At 37.9% G+C, this 16,194-nt stretch overlaps 1 protein-coding gene, 1 non-coding gene and 1 pseudogene across 6 annotated transcripts in view; 1 reads left to right on the top strand and 2 right to left on the bottom strand.

Annotated features, from left to right (window-relative positions):
* BRWD3 (bromodomain and WD repeat domain containing 3) overlaps positions 1-16,194 on the bottom strand; it is a 226,521-nt gene that overhangs the window by 91,818 nt on the left and 118,509 nt on the right. For all 5 annotated transcript variants that reach the window (XM_040467901.1, XM_040467903.1, XM_040467902.1 and 2 more), the window contains 4 exons: positions 11,801-11,935; positions 10,690-10,818; positions 9,053-9,278; positions 1,717-1,884 (listed from right to left, as the gene is read on the bottom strand). In XM_040467901.1, the coding sequence (XP_040323835.1) occupies positions 1,717-1,884; positions 9,053-9,278; positions 10,690-10,818; positions 11,801-11,935 (658 nt within the window). The remainder of the gene's footprint in view (positions 1-1,716; positions 1,885-9,052; positions 9,279-10,689; positions 10,819-11,800; positions 11,936-16,194) is intronic.
* Positions 779-886, top strand: LOC121025376 (U6 spliceosomal RNA). The gene has a single exon (XR_005788024.1). It is a non-coding gene; the product is annotated as a U6 spliceosomal RNA (small nuclear RNA).
* LOC121025358 (calponin-2-like) lies at positions 3,714-5,455 on the bottom strand (annotated as a pseudogene).

Below are 16,194 nucleotides of genomic sequence, written 5' to 3'. Positions count from 1 at the left end.
ACAGAGCCTGATGTGGGGTTTGATGCCACAAACCATTGGATCATGACATGAGCTGAAATCAAGAAGTGGATGCTCAACCAACCGAACCACCCAAGCGCCCCCCGCAAAGTATTTTTTAACTATCAAAATTTCATTTTCAAAATTGATAATGCAGTTAAAGAAAGGAAAAATAATGAAACTTTTCAAGCCCCTAGATATATCCCTGTTTTTTAATTTTTGTTGTATTTGCAAATAAAATAAAAATGGAAATTGAATCATTCATTCAACTGTTAAAAGAATCACCAGGAAAGATAAAAAAAATTGAAATAAACATTGGAAATAGAAGTCAGTGGGTCCACTTTGACTAATGACATTTCAAATCTATCCACAGAAATCTATTGAGGGTAGAGCTGAACACTGATTTCATTAAGGAATCTCTATATCAGGATTCTAAGAAAGTTTTATGTCTTAGAAAGAAAGGGCCTAGATATATAGGATTATCAGTCCACATCTTATCTTGTTCCAGGTCAAGGAAAGCTCATCTGAGTTAGGTGCTCCTTAGGTAAACAAAGAATGGTTTTATATTAATTTTATGGGATACTTAAGACTCAGGAAATGAGTAAAATATACTGTGAATCATTCAACTTTAAATCACTTTATTCATTTCTTGGACTCCAAAAGCCATACCTGAAAGAACCACAATTACATAAACGTAAAAAGAAATACATTTGCCAAAATCCCATAAAAAGACTGCATTTTAAAGTACAACTAATAGTTCTTGATAAAACTAAAATTGACACTGCTCACTTTGGCAGCACAGGACACTAAATCTGGAATGATACAGAGAAGATTAGCATGGCCCCTGAACAAGGATGACATGCAAATTCACGAAGAATTCCATAGTTAAAAAAAAAGTACAACTGACAGAAGCTAAGATTTATATAAAATTCAGATTCATAAAGTGAAGGAAAAGATACAATAAATTAGAATACTGCTAGTAATTTATATCAAACTGTTGTGAAATTCAATTCAGAAGTTTCACCTGGGGGCGCCTGGGTGCCTCAATCAGTTAAGTGTCTGACTCTTGATTTTGGCTCAGTTCATGATCTCAGAGTTGTGAGATCAGCCCCACATGGGGCTCTGCGGTGGGCACGGAGCCTGCTGGAGATTCTCTCTCCCTCGTCCTTTGTCCCTCACCTACTTGAATGTGCACACACACTGTCTCTCCCCCTCTCTCTCTCTCTCTCTCTCAAAAAAAAAAAAAAAGTATCTGTATTCCCTAAGAATAGGGCTTATCTTCCAGTGTATTTCTGTAAATTCAAGAGAGGAAGGGGATAATGTTGCTTTCTTTTCAACAAAGGAGGGTAAATTTTTTGTTAGTAACTTTTAAATTCACAGTGGTTTTAATTTTGAAAACTGTAAGTTGGTTCCCCTTTTACAAAAAGGCTGTACACTTATTGCAGTACCTTACTTCCCTTAATGGAACAAAAGTAAAGACTGAAAATACATTAATGAGTTAAGAGAATACAGTATATTAAAATATACTACCTGTATCTTGTAAGAGATGCTAAGACATTTAGCAACAAATGGCAATGATATTATGGAACTTTGATGTATTTAATATCACAACTGTAAGTTAATAAAAATGTTTTTATTTAAAAATCTCAAATGTTCCTTACACAAACTTAGTACAAGTAAAATAAAGTACCTTCATTATATAAATATATACATACTTACCACCATTAGCAGAATACGATCTATTAATTGGAATATGTGGAATATCTCCTTCATTAATTAGTCTCAGATCTTGTTCTCTCTGTAGCTCCCTGATTATTCCATCAAGAATGCTCTCATCTTGGTCATTGGTTTGTTGCCCAATTACTTGTTCTACCACTTCACCATCACCTTATTGAGACCAAAGATATGAAGCCAAAAGATTACTTACATTTTAATATACCCTAAATATGGTGAAACAAACCTTAATCTATAAAATTTCCAGGCAAATAATTAAAAAACAATATTAAAATGAAAATAAAACATACCAAATAGTATTTTTAAGGAACTTTTAAATTGTTTGATACATCAGCTTGTGTGTATGATTTAACAAATGCCCCCAAATTAGCCATTACTATGAGGGTCTTATCATCTTAAAGAATAATCATTAAATTATGAATTTTCAAATGTACATTCTTGATTGAATATTCCAAGCAAAAAGTCCAGAGTAGAGATCTGGGTAAGGTTTAAATTAAGTTCGACCATAAATACATGAAATGTTTTGCATCTTTCATGAGAATTTCCTTTCTGAAATAAATCAAAATAATGGTCTTTCAAATATTGTCTGTTTTGAAAACACCTCAGTATATTGATAAGTACAGAAATTCTTTCTATTGACACACTGAAATCCATTGATTACATGTGAATAAAACTTTATTTACTACTATATTCTTTTTCTTAAATACATCTTACACATGTTTTTCATCTTGTCCTCTAGTATCCAATAAAAGGTATCGAAAAGAGTAGCTAAGTTATCAGGTCCTATAGGAAATGAAATGTGATGAGCTATAGATTTTTTTATTCAAATGTTTTGAGTGTTTTCTCGCATTTAATATTCATGCTTCTCACCCTTAACACATGACATTATAAAAGTAAATATTAGCAAATGTGTAACATCATTTCATTACTCTACAAATCTTTATGAGAGTACATAAAAATATATGCAACATTTCACTCTATTAAGGACAATTCAAGTCTTAAATCCCTAGTAAGGAAATAAAATTCCATTTATAAATCAATACCTACACCTCACACCTGGAAGAAAACCTACAAATAACAAACTAAGGCATTATGGTATGTGAGATGGGGTGTAGAGAGCAGAATATGCAAGAGAAATATATAAATGAGATATGTTATTGAAGGGAAGATGGCTCAAGTAGGAGGACACTAGGCTTGCCTCCTCCCATGAATAAAACTAGATAACAACCAATTCATCCTAAATACCCTAGAAATCAATCTGAAAACTAGCAGAACAAACTCCACAACTAACTAAAGGCAGAGTATAGGCCACATCAGAGAAGGTAGGAAGATGTGGTTTGGGAGAAAATCAGATATAGCAGCCATGGTGAGGAGGGAGCTCAGGTTGCAGAGAAGGGCAACCTGTTGTCCTGTCTGGGCCTCAGTTTCTCCACTAGGCCCTGTGGGGAGACACAGGGGGCAGTCTGAGAGTGCCAGAGAAATCCAGGTCCTCACAAGACCTACAATATTTTGGGACTGTCACCTGGCCCTCTCCCAGGGGACCTACTTCCTTCCTGGCATCCCACTCCACAATCTCCCAGAAACCTCCCCTGCAAAAAAAGAAAAAAAAAAAGTCTTTCTTTAATTAAAACTGTCTGAAACTTCTGTGGGTACAGAAACCACAAACTGGTTGGCAGAGAAAGGAGAAGAGAGGGAGAGGCAACCAGAAATCATTTGGGGCCAGTCTCTTCTCTGCCCGGGTTTCTTCCCCCAAGCCCCCTCAACAGCTCAGCCCAAAGCCTGTTGGGAGGTTTGCTGCCACGATGTGCCCTTGAAGGCACTCCTATACCACACACATCTGCATATGCCTTCACCTCCCTTCCCCACAGACCCTTAGCTGGCAGCACTCAGACAATAGAAAAAAAAGACAACAGAGAAAACACATATCCAGTCAGGGTGATGTGGAGAGACACCCTGCATAGGTGCCTCAGTATTCTACCTCCTCAGTGGTAGGGGGTGTATTCTGGGACCTCCCCTAGGCCTGGGCAGTCACCTGCAGCCACTGAAGCTCCATCTGTCACTGGACTTTGTGGGCAGTACTTGGGGTCATATATCTGCCAGCCAAAGCCAAAGATCAGGCCACTCTGGTTGGTGCCTTGTGTTTAGTCCATCTGCAAGGACATGGATACCCCAACTTGGTGTACATGTGCCAATGGGTCCCAGGAGCTGTTATGCCCATCTGGTTGGCATACTTGTTCGTGCCTATCAGGAGGCTGATGGTTGAGTGGTCCACAGGTAGTAGGATATGGTTCTTGGGGTCATACAGATGACTTCTTGTGCCATAAGCTATCATGCCTGACTGGCTGGCACATTTGTTGGTGTCCATCAAGGAGCCCAATGATGCACTGGCCCGCCTTCATGGTGGTGTCATTGAAATTGCACTCCTGCTTCTCTGAGTATTTAACACGAATGTCCATGCCACTTTGCAGCCCCTGGCCTTCCCAACCAGGATGAGAAGAGACACCTGCACCCATGTCACATGTCATACTCCCACTCTCAAACAGGTTGTTTGTCTCAAACAGGTCCCATGGGGTTCATGCTGTAGTTGACCATGGCCTTGAGGAAGGTGGAGAGGTTTTCTAGTCGGTGCCAGTTCTGCATGGAGTGGCTGATCTTAGGGACTAAGCCTGGCTGCAGCTTATTCACTAATATACACACAATAATTTCCGTCTTTCAGACCCTTCTGAAAGTTGGGCCCAACAGAGAGGCCTGTGAGTCCCTGGATCCAGCTGCAGAGCTCCACACCCTTCTGAAGGTCATATTGGGGCAGGAGCCGGTTCTTGACCCCAGTTGAAAGCTTGTACAAGGGCCCTTGTTGAAATGTGTGGAGCTCATGGCTGTGGCACAGCAGGACAAAGAATGGGTTGAATCTTATATGACCATCAACTTAATATAGACAGCTACAAGATGGTGGTGCAGTAGGAGGACCCTAGGCTCACCTTGTCCCTTGAACTCAACTAGATAACTATCAAATCATTTTGAATACCCAAGAAATAAACTTGAGGACTGAGAGAACAAACTCCAGAACTAGAGGGAGAGAAGAGGCACACTGAGGAAGACAGGAAGTGTAGAGACATGGTTTGGGAGAGAAACAGAACACGGGTGCTGTGGAGGTGAGGTAGCCCTGGTGACAGAGAATGGCAAGAGAGAAATGACCACACAGGAACACATAAGGAGAACACTTCCCCAAAGCCATTGGCTGGGAAAACAAGAGGGACTGATTTTTATTAGTTTTTGCAACCAGTGGGACTTGAAGACTGTAGTTTAAAAGGTTGGTGGGCTTGGATGGAATAGAGCTCTGAGGGCACTGCCCTACTCCGAAGAGACGGCAGGCAAACAACCCTGGGGCAGAGAGAGTGAAAAGGGCAACTGAAAAACACCAGGAAAACAGTGGGAGAGATTATTCACTCTTCTCAGAGTGTTTCCCTGAGAACAGCAAGCAGAGACCCCTCTCCTGGGACAAAAGAGATGGGTGGTGCCACTTCCCTCTCCCACCCCTCACATAAACACAGAGCTACCTTCAGTAAAAAGCACAGCACTAACACTGGCTGCCTGACCTGTTTACACCAGGTCCCATACCCCTTCACTCTGCCAGTACTGCCCTTCTAGATAAAGTTGGCCATAGTTCCAGCAGGGCAGGCCCCTTCCCCAGAAGATCAGCAGAAATCCCCACACACACCATGACTCCCAACCATGGAGTTCTGCAGGGCTTCAGATCTAGTGTTAAGTTGCATCAGGTCTCAGTTAACAAGAACAAGGCACACATAGTTAAAACTCGATACATTCTGGCCAAGGTCAAAACACTGTCCACTGCAGGCAAGGAGAACCTCTTAAAATTGATTGGCCTTAAGGATACAGAGGCCAAAACACAACAGCTGAGTGTACCCAGCACACACCAGAGACACTCCTGGCCTGAAATGCCAGGCCATGGACACTATTTGCTCTCAGGAGCAGGAAACATAACAGGCTTTTGTAGCACACAGAAGAAGACAGAGACTTAGGCAAAATGCCAAGATGGAGAAATTCATCACAAATGAAACAAGATAAGGTCATGGCCAGAGATCTAAACAAAACAGATATAAGTAATATGCCTCATGGAGAATTTAAAGCAATAATCATGAGGATACTGGGCTGGGCTTGTGAAAAGAATGGAAGACTTCAGGGAGGCCTTTACCACAGAGACAAAAAAAAAAAAAAAAAAGAGGTTAGAGTGCGAGAGAGCCAAAGCATAAGAGACTGTTGAGAACTGAGAGCAAACTGAGGGTTGATGGGGGGTGGGAGGGAGGAGACGGTGGGTGATGGGTATTGAGGAGGGCACCTTTTGGGATGAGCACTGGGTGTTGTATGGAAACCAATTTGACAATAAATTTCATATATAAATAAAAAAAATTGTTAAAAAAGAACAAATATTTTTATTTTATTTATTTATTTTTTTTTTCAATGTTTATTTATTTTTGGGACAGAGAGAGACAGAGCATTAACAGGGGAGGGGCAGAGAGAGAGGGAGACACAGAATCGGAAACAGGCTCCAGGCTCTGAGCCATCAGCCCAGAGCCCGACGCGGGGCTCGAACTCAGGGACCGCGAGATCGTGACCTGGCTGAAGTCGGACGCTCAACCGACTGCGCCACCCAGGCACCCCAAGAACAAATATTTTTAAATGTGTATACTATCCAAAGCAATCTATACATTTAATGCAGTCCCTATCAAAATGTCAATAGCATTTTACACACAACTAGAACAAAAAGTCCTAAAATTTATATGGAACCACAAAAGACCCCAAATTATCAAAGCAATTTTGAAAAAGAAAATGAAAGAAGTATCACATTCCAGACTTAAAACTGTATTACAAAGCTGTAGTATTCAAAACAGTATGATACTGGCACAAAAACAGACACAGAGATCAATGGAATTGAATACAAAATCCAGAAATGAACCCACAATTATATAGCATTTAATCTTTGAAAAGGCAGGAAAGATTATCCAATGGGAAAAGCCTGTCTCCTCACCAAATTGTTTTGGGAAAACTGGACAGCAACATGCAAAAGAATGAAATTGGACCACTTTCTTACACCAAAAAAAAAAAAAAATTCAAATGGATTAAAGACCTAAATATGAGACAGGAAACTATTAAAATCCTAGAAGAGAGCACAGGCAATAATTTTCCTGACATGAGCCGTAGCAACATTTTTGTAGATATGTCTCCTAAGGCAAGGGAAATAAAACAAAAAGGAAACTATTGGGACTGCATCAAAATAAAAACTTCTGCATAGCAAAGGAAATAATCAACAAAACTAAAAGGTATCCTACTGCATGGGAGAAGATATGTGCCAAGGATGTATCAAAATAAAGAGTCAGTATCTAAAATATATAAAGAACTTACACAAGTTAACACCAAAAAAATCAAATAATCCAATTAATATATGCACTGAAGAAATAAACAGATTTTTCTCCAAGAAGATACCCAGATAGCCAAGAGACACATGAAAAGATGTTCAACATCACTCATGATCAGGGAAATGCAAATCCAAACTACAATGAGATATCACTTCGCACCTATCAGAATGGCTAAAATCAAAAACACAAGAAACATGGAGAGGATGTGGAGAAAAACGAACCCTCTTGCACTGTTGGTGGGAATACAAAATGGTACAGCCACTGTGAAAAACAGTATGGAGGTTCCTCAAAAAGTTAAAAATAGAGCAGCCCTAAGATCCAAGTATCCATGCTACTGGGTATTTACCCAAAAAACACAAAAACACCAATTCAAAGGGATACATGCACTCCTATGTTTGTAGCAGCATTATCCACAATAGCCAAATTATGGAAGCAGCACAGTGTCAATCGATAGATGAATGGATCAAGAAGTTATGGTGTGTGCACACACACACACACACACAGACACACAGACACACACAATATGGAATATTATTCAGTCATAAAAAAGTGAAATCCTGGGGCACCTGTGTGGCTCAGTCAGTCAAGCATCTGACTCTTGATTTTGAGTCAGGTCATGATCTCATAGTACGTGAGTCTGAGCCCCACACTGGGCTCTGTGCTGACAGTGTGGAACCTGCTTCCCTCTCTCTCTGCCCTTCCCCCACCTCAAAATAAATAAACAAACTTGAAAAAAAAAAAAAAAAACAAAATTCAAGCCATAAATATGCTCTAGAAAAATTGAAGTCCTTCCATTTGCAATGACATGGATGGAGCTAGAGAGTATAGCGTTAATTAAAATAAGTCAATCAGAGAAAGATAAATGCCGTATTATTTCATTCATATGTGGAATTTAAGAAAAAAAACCAAACAGCAAAGGAAAAGGAGGGAGGAAAGCAGGGAGGGAAAGAGAGAGAGAGAGAGAGAGAGAGAGAGAGAGAGAGAGAGAGACAAGCCAGGAAACAAACTCTTTATAGAGAATAGACTGATGGTTATCAGAGGGAGGTAGGTGGAGGAATGGGTGAAATACGTGATAGAGATTAAGGTGTGCACTTGTGATGAGCACTGTGTGATATATGGAATTGTTGTATCACTGTTTTGTATGCCTGAAACGAACATAACACTGTGTTAAATATACTGGAATTAAAATAAAAAAGAAGAGTTGCTTTGACAGGGAATAGCATTATTTCACTGTCTTATTCTATCTTTACATCATGCATTATGCTTATCACTGCTTCCTCAACATCCTCCAAGACTGTTATTTAAACACTAAATAGTTTCACCAATGAGAAAAGCTTGACAGGTTAAAGTTAGTACATTTAATCATAACTAGAAGTCAAAACCATAAGCAACATGATCATATATATGTTTAGGGTTCTAAGGAAACAGGTCAATACATTCTCTGCTTGAGTATATGCCTGTTGTCCTAATCCATTTATCTGTGTTCAACTGACATAAAAATGTAAAAGTACTCTGGTAAGGTCAAAAGTAGTATGCAAATGGGACATCTGGGTGGCTCAGTAGGTTAAATGTCAGACTCTTGGTTTCAGCTCAGGTCATGATCTCATAGTTTGTGAGTTCGAGCCCCACATCAGGCTTTGTGCTGACAATGCAGAGATTGCTTGGTATTCTCTCTCTCTCCCTCTCTCTGCCCCTCCCACATCTCTCCCTCAAAATAAATAAAAAATAAAAGTTAAAAAAATATGCAAATGAAAATTAATAGAAGTATTAGGTACATACATTCTAACCTACTACAGAGTTTAGCAGGAAGTATACACCATAGAAAGAACAGTAGGAAGTATAACATTTTGCAAAATATTTTAAATTTAATTTTGGAGATAACATACCATTAGCCACATATCCCAGCTGTGGTATAAGTTGTTCATCTTTACAATTTTCCCGTCCTGGTACTAGTCTTTGGAATTTTGTAGGATGCGGATTGCCATCAACATCCACCAAGAATGGGGGAGGCATGAGGTGAGGAGCTTGTTGGGTCTGTTCATCCAGTACATAGTTGTTGGCATCACGGATAAGAGGTCGATAATCAGTGTGGAAGAACATCTGATCTGGAATCTTTATCACAGGTTTTAAGTATTTAACATGCACAGGGAATTAATTTTCATTCCTAAAGAACATGCACTTTTCAAACCAGATACTTTTTGCATTCCCTTATAGCCCTCTATTGCTATATGTTTCCTCTAGGTAGAAGTGAATCACCTGAATTGTAATCCTATCTTTTCTCCACAAAATCCTATAATCTGTATTAATTTCTGGCCCTATATCATATTTCTCCAATTAGCATATGAAGAACAAGAGCAATAACATAGTAGATAAAATTACATATTTTTATTTGTTGCAAATATCATACAAACCTTTATAACTATTTTTCTTGTTTTTCAAATATGAACTGATTAAGTATAATATAAATGGCAAAGCAGGTAAATACCAAATGCATCAAAAACACTCAAAGGTGATACAAGTATTGAGCTAAACTCAATGATTCTGAGTTCTCTTCCAACTCCAAGAATCTATAATCTATTCCAAATTCATAGCTAGTAAAATATAAAGAACCAATTAAGTTAGTTTCCAAAGTATTTTAGCAAGATGGATAATAGGTAAAGTGGCCAAGGAAGAAAATGAACATTTGGTCACCAGCTATTTGTTTCCAATTTATGATAAGTAGAGAATGCAATCTGGTAAACTTGTTTTCCCATTACACCTGAAGGCCAGTACAGAGAATATGTTCTAAGTAAAAGGATTTCCTAATGAATTTTTATTTTTATTTTTTTTTAATTTTTTTAAAGTTTTTATTTATTTTTGACAGAGAGTGAGAGAGAGAGAGCATGAGTGTGAGCTGGAAAGGGGCAGAGAGAGAGAGACACACAGAATCTGAAGCAGGCTCCAGGCTCTGAACTGTCAGCACAGAGCCTGATGCGGGGCTCGGACTCATAAATCGTGAGATCATAACCTGGACCGAACTCAGATGCTACACCAACTGAGCCACCCAGGAGCCCCTATTTTTTTTATTTTTTTAATGTTTATTTTTGAGAGAGAGAGAGAGAGAGAGAGAGCGTGAGCATGAGCGGGGGAGGGGCAGAGAGAGAGAGAGAGAGAGAGAGAGAGAGAGAGACAGAATCTGAAGCAGGCTCCAGGCTCTGAGCTGTCAGCACAGAGCCCAATGCGGAGCTCGAACTCACAAACCATGAGATCATGACCTGAGCCGAAGTTGGACGCTCAACTGACTGAGCCACCCAGGAGCCCCCGCTAATGAATTTTTATATCTACGTCCCCTATATCTTAATAGTGATTCAAACTGTGAAGCCTTATGTTCTGGCAGTGATGAAAAATTTTACCAAGAAAAGTGACTTGGTTATTTCATATCTGTTGACATACAATGGCCCTTATTAACTAGAAGACTTCAAATAAAATTTATGAATGATATAATCCAAAATTATAGTGTATAACAAAAATTAAATAGACTAACCTTTTCATAGTATTTACTGCATCCAAAACCAAAAAGCAGCAAATGCCCATGAGAATCTGTGCAGGCAAAATGGTTTCCATCTGGTGAAAATTTACAATCAAACACTGCACCATGGCCTTGGCCTTCAATCTGAAAATTAGAGGAGTCACTTTAAGTCATTTTAAGAGGTGATTTTTCAAATAATAAGTAGGCAATAGATTCTTCTTCTTAATATCTTGGATTCTATAATGTACCAACATTCCAATGTACTCTCTGGCTTCTGCAGCCAGAATCCTACTGAAACAGTAAAGCTCTGTAAGATGTTAGGAAGAATCAAAATGCATTAGATGGCACCAAACATTACCAGCAATGTCATATCTTAGAAGTACTAAATGAGTGACTGAGACACAACCAAAATGACAAAAATACTACCTCAGCAAATCTTAAATTGTAATGCAAGTAAGCCTTAAAATAACCTTCCTAAAATTAAAGCACACAAATCAATTTTACTAACAAAAGACAGAGGGTATTAACAGTCTAGAACTATACAAAGCCTCAAAAGTTGACAATGTAGAAATGTTTACTGAGAACTATTCTTCAGAGAGGAACAATAAATATGGAGGATATGAGTATTCCCATTACCATAGAAGGGTATTCTACTGGGAAAAGAGATAGCTCATCAAATTTTTCCAGGGTTTGTATGAAATATATCTTAACAGTAACTATACCTCCAATTCCACATTTGCCAGACAACTTCCTGATTACTAACTAAACCATAAGGGGTTTACCAGAGGCAGATACAATACAGTCACTGTTATGATATATACATTAGGATTATTGTTTAAATATTAACCTTTTTGTGATTTTGGCTAGTGTTAGCTCCAAAAGAGTTTCTAGAGTTTAGAGCTGGGCACAAGAATTTGGAAAACACTAATGCCATGATAACAGAGTCATTCTGAAAGGTGTAATTCTCAACTGGCCTTACTCTCAGGTCTTGAGACACTCTCTAAGTTGCTGTATGGATTTAAACACAGATGATAAGAGGTTCCTTGGCACTAAGTACACTTTAATTACCAAGCTGGCATATAAGAGATGTCCATTATAATATGAACTAAGCACAGATTTTCCTTACCATGTTAAAATAATTCCGAATTTTGGTCCCCCGGTCAAGGTCCCAAATAAAAATGTTCCCATCATGACCAGCTGAAAGTATAATCCTTTGATCAAATGGATGTGCTTCCAAAACAAATACTTCATCATCATGTCCCTGTGATAAAAGCAATATTAAACATGAAAAGCAACACGAGTATCTGGTTTATTCAGCCAAAAGGTCTCTGGAGAGTGCTATCAACCTGGTTCACGTGAATTTATGCACACGACAGCACTTACTACATGGGCACTACAAGAAACGGTTCTATTAGCGTTCCTTATATGTTTACATGCTGATTTCAAAAAGTATTCAATAGAAGATGCAGAAAGGTGTTTAAAATGTAGTCCAAAAACAGTTACAGGTCATTACCAGGCCCCCGAAGTAGAATTCATATTTCTATGACTCTTCTATTTAAAATACCAACAGAAAATGGGACAAACAGAATTTTTCACTAACACCCAATTCTGCAACAGAGATAACAGACAAACCTTCACTGTTCTTCATCCAGCATTCTATCCCTATTATTCAAATTGTATTTTGGAAGGCCCCGTGGTACATCAAACAAAAAAGCATAGTGGTTCTGCCCTTTATCTACTTTACACTTGAAGGTTTCATTAATATGCCATCTGAAAAATGGGTTTACTGTTTTAAAAAAAGGTTTGAAAACCAATGCTCTCTGTATGTTTCCCTTACCAATGAATATCAGCATATTCAGATCAAGAGTCTGCAACTGTAGCCTGCCGGCCAAATCTAACCCCTAGCCATTTTTGTACACACAGCCTGTGAGATTAGAATGGTTTTTACATGTTTAAAAGGCTGTAAAACATCAAAGAATATGCAACAAAGACCATATGTGGCCTGCAAAGTCTAAAATACTTACTACTTGGCCTCTTAAAAAAATAGTTTGCCAACACCTAATTCAGATCATTGTTAAGAAGAATACATGATTAACAATAGGCTCCAAGTTTAGAAAAGCATGCATGACATCCTGAAGTTGCATTTCACTTAGAAAAACATCAGCATATTACACATCAAGAGCTTTTAGAAATCATCATATCTTATGACCTTAAAATGTGCATTTTATCCCAAATCAATGTACAAAAAATGGAGTAATAGAGCATCCTACCATATTGCCATTATGGACAAAAAATATAACTTACTGCAAAATAAATGCATACTGGCTCAAAATGTATAGGTAAAATCACATTACAATAAATATTGTCACAACTTAAAGTTTCCCAAAACTCTTTTCCCAGTGACTACTAAAAAGTTACTTCTTTGTTATAAGCTAAATAATCAACTTCATATAACAAAAACTTTCTAAGGTCCCTAAAAAGTAAGCAATAAAATTACTTTGTTAAACTCAAATGATAATGTTACAGTGATTTCCGTGTACACTGGGAAAGAGAAGCTTTTAAATAGGGGATTTTATTTGTTGGTCACATGCCTTAGGATAGGACATAGTCACTGGATCATAGGGAACAAAACCTAATCAAATTCAGTAATGTCTTAAGATATATCATCTGCCTTAAGGCACACTTCTATCTCCACCACTGCCACACAAATCCAAATCATCATCATGGCCAAGGCCCATCCTAAAGTCTACTCAGTCACTCTTATCTCCATTACAATCTATTTCTATTCTGTTGCCAGAATTATAAAGGTATTTTTCAAAAGCAAAATTCACATGTCATTCCTTAGCTTTTAAACCTTTAAATGGTTTCCTATTGGTCTAGGAGAGATCCCATAAGACCTTAAGTAGTCTGCCCCTGTCTATTTCTCCAGTCCTATCTGGTGACACTCTTTCTGCTCTCCATGCTCTAGCCAAAAATTGGCTTTCTTTCAACCCCCTTGTACCTCAAGACCTTTGAGTTCTTTACCCTCTGCCTATAAGGACCTCCCAACTTCCTCACATACGTAATTTATCAAATATTTATTGATACTGTACCATATTGAGACAGAAAATAAACAAAATATAATAAGTAAATATCAGGTAGTGATAAATGCCATGATGAAAATAAAGGTGACTGAATAAGACAAAGACTGGAAGGCTACTCTAGATTGTTTGATCAGGGAAGGCCTTGTGAAGGAGGTGACATTTAGGCTGAGACCTGGGTAATTTCTACATATCTTTCAAATCTTAACCCAAATTTTACTTCCTCAAGAAGCTTTCCTCCTAGACCAGGTTTGGTCACCCTATTAGAAACTTGCACTGTATTTTGTACTTCTCTTTCTTAACATTTAATTAAAATTTTTTTTGTTTGTTTTTGTTGTCGTTTTTTTCTTAATAGGCTGTAAATTCTAGGATGACAGGGACTCTTTAATTTACTATTTATTCGTAACATCTAACTCAGCTGCTGGCACATAGTAGATGCTCAGTAAGTATTTGCAGAATGGAAGAACTTTACCCCACACATTAAGACCCTGATAAACTAAAGAAAAAATTTTAATATTTATTTATTTTTGAGAGAGAGAGAAAGAGAGACAGCTCAAGTGGGGGAAGGGCAGACAAAGAGGGAGACACAGCATCTGAAGCAGGCTCCAGGCTCTGAGCTGTCAGCACAGAGCCCGATGCAGGGCTCGAACTCACGAACAGTGAGCTGAAGTCGAATGCTTAACCCACTGAGCTGAAGTCGAATGCTTAACCCACTGAGCCACCTAGGTGCCCCAACCCTGATAAATTAAAAAAAAATTTTTTTTTTAATGTTTATTTATTTTTGACAGAGAGACAGAGCATGAGCGGCGGAGGGGCAGAGAGAGGAAGACAGAATCCAAAGCAGGCTCCAGGCTCTGAGCTGTCAGCACAGAGCCCGACGTGGAGTTCAAACTCACAGACTGCAAGATCACGACCTGAGCCGAAGTCGGACGCTCAACCGACTGAGCCACCTAGGCGCCCCACAGACCCTGATAAATTTTTAACATAGAAAATATAAATACCAAAACTAAACAGATTTGATTGTAATAAGGAATAAAAATAGTCCATTCTAAAATTTTTTTCACTAAAATTCACTGAAGACAGATGACCCATGAGCCCATGGGAATAGTACCATTAAACAGAACTCTAAATTAAGGTACTTATTAAGACAGGATTTTACACAGATTTGAAAACCAGTAGCTATAACCTGAACTTTGAAATTGGGAATTTTAGACATATGGACTTGTGCTGTCTAATAATATAGCCACTAGCCACATGTAGCTATTAAGCATCTGAAATATGGCTAGTTCAAATTGAGATGTTCTTTAAGTATACAATAAAACACTAGATTTCAAAGATTTAGTATTTTTTAATGTTTATTTATTTTGAGAGAGGCAGAGAGGGAGAGAGAGAGAATCCCAAGCAGGCTCCATGCTCAATGCAGACCCTGACATGGGGTTGATCTCATGACCATGAGATCATGACCTGAGCCAAAATCAAGAGTTGGAGGCCTAACTGATGGAGCCACCCAGAAGCCCCCAAATATTTAGTATTTTTAAATGTAAAATATTTAATTAATAATTTTTATATTAATTACATGTTGAAATGCTACTATTTTGGATCTACTAGGTTAAATAAAATGTTATTAAAATTAATTTCACCTGTTGTGCTTTACTTTTTCTGTTGTAGCTACTAGAAAAATTAATATTACATATGTGGCTCACATTATATTTCTATTGGATCATGCTGCATAGACAAACATTTCTTAATAAGAAAACAGTATACATTTTTCTACACATATTAACAGAAACTTGTATCAGGGAATAGGGAAAAGCAAAAGGGGTAAAGAATTGGTTAAACATTAAAAAAAAAAAAAAGAATCTAAAACTCCACTAACAGTTTTAGGGTTTTATTTAGAAAAGAGAATTTGGAGTTATATGGAAATCCTCCCTAAATTAAACACATTCTTTAGAAACCTCAGATATATATAATATTATAGATAATATTATATTATTATCTTACTATAGATAAGATTATCTCAAATAGGAGTCAAATAAAGATGATAACCATGGCATACTACAAAGCAAAGTGAGTCACAAGAATTAGATTCTAGTCCCTATCATTTACTACTTTGTACATCATATGGGAATCACTTGGCCTCTGTCCTTCAAGTATTTATGAACTGATAACTGAAGCAGATAGGAAAAAAGCTTTTAAGTGGCATTTAACCTGAAGTGTACATGATAAACCAACAAGCCTGCCCATGTGATTTCTGCTATTAATCCCATCAGCTTTTCATGTCACAAATATTGCAGCCTTTTACAACAACAAATACATTTTTTAAAAGAGGCAAAGCCACCTTTTCCCTCCTACTTCTTCCTCTTACCTCTACTTCTTGCATAAACTAAACCCTGAAGGCAAAATATAAAGGATACCCTTGTCAAAATAAAGTAGGCTCTAC

Source organism: Herpailurus yagouaroundi, unplaced genomic scaffold (genome assembly GCF_014898765.1).
Source record: "Herpailurus yagouaroundi ecotype Mexico unplaced genomic scaffold, PumYag 67623, whole genome shotgun sequence".
Taxonomy (NCBI): domain Eukaryota; kingdom Metazoa; phylum Chordata; class Mammalia; order Carnivora; family Felidae; genus Herpailurus; species Herpailurus yagouaroundi.
Note: the sequence above shows the minus strand (reverse complement) of the source record. Positions and strands in the feature narration are given on the sequence as shown.